Source organism: Vombatus ursinus, unplaced genomic scaffold, assembly GCF_900497805.2.
Source record: "Vombatus ursinus unplaced genomic scaffold, bare-nosed wombat genome assembly UNPS02014772.1, whole genome shotgun sequence".
NCBI lineage: Eukaryota > Metazoa > Chordata > Mammalia > Diprotodontia > Vombatidae > Vombatus > Vombatus ursinus.
In genome coordinates this window covers 1,831,234-1,831,924 of record NW_020954550.1, presented here as the reverse complement: position 1 = coordinate 1,831,924, position 691 = coordinate 1,831,234, and the positions used below count along the sequence as shown (strand labels likewise).

General features: G+C 42.4%; 1 protein-coding gene across 1 annotated transcript in view; it reads right to left on the bottom strand.

The window, feature by feature from the left end:
- Positions 1–367, bottom strand: part of S100Z (S100 calcium binding protein Z) — a 3,061-nt gene extending 2,694 nt beyond the window's left edge. Inside the window, exon 1 of the mRNA XM_027863359.1 lies at positions 227–367. Coding sequence (XP_027719160.1) covers positions 227–367 — 141 coding nt within the window. The remainder of the gene's footprint in view (positions 1–226) is intronic.
- Between the last annotated feature and the right edge of the window lie 324 nt (positions 368–691).

Below are 691 nucleotides of genomic sequence, written 5' to 3'. Positions count from 1 at the left end.
ATCTATCTATCTATCTATCTATCTATCTATCTATCTATCTATCTATCTATCTATCTATCCATCCATCTATCTATGTGTAGATAGGTCCCAGGCTCCAGGCCCAGTTGACATTTTGTCAAATTGCAAGATTCAAAAGAAACAACAGTAGAACATGCAACTCCTGTCCCTGGAACTGCCTCCATTTACCTCCAATTGAAAGACAGAGAGAAAAGAAAAACTCACTTACTGATAGGAAGTCAGTGAGCTCACTCTGGAGCAGTAGCTTCAACTCCCCTTTGTTGAGCTTGAACATGTCCCCTTCTTTGCTGGAGTAACAGTGGAAGATTTTAATGAGGGTATCCATGGCCTTCTCTAGCTGGGTAGGCATGGCAGTCAGCAGCTCAGCTTGCAGGACCTGGCACCAACCTGAGACTCCAAGCAAGCCTTATGGAAGGTGACCAAAGCAGATGGGGAAGATTTGAAACTGCTGTGAAAACAGAAATTCCAGTAGAACCCCGAGGCATTCAAGAAATGAGGGGTGATTGTCAGACTCTAGTAATCATTTTAACAAGTTTTCATCCCACTCTAGAGCAAACTTCAAAAAAAGGTTAGATGAGTGAGTGGGCTTGGGTTTTGCCTCCCAAAGTACACCCCTTACAGATTTGTTCTGCAAGCAGGTAAACAAGCAGTAATTTATTACATAATCATTTTG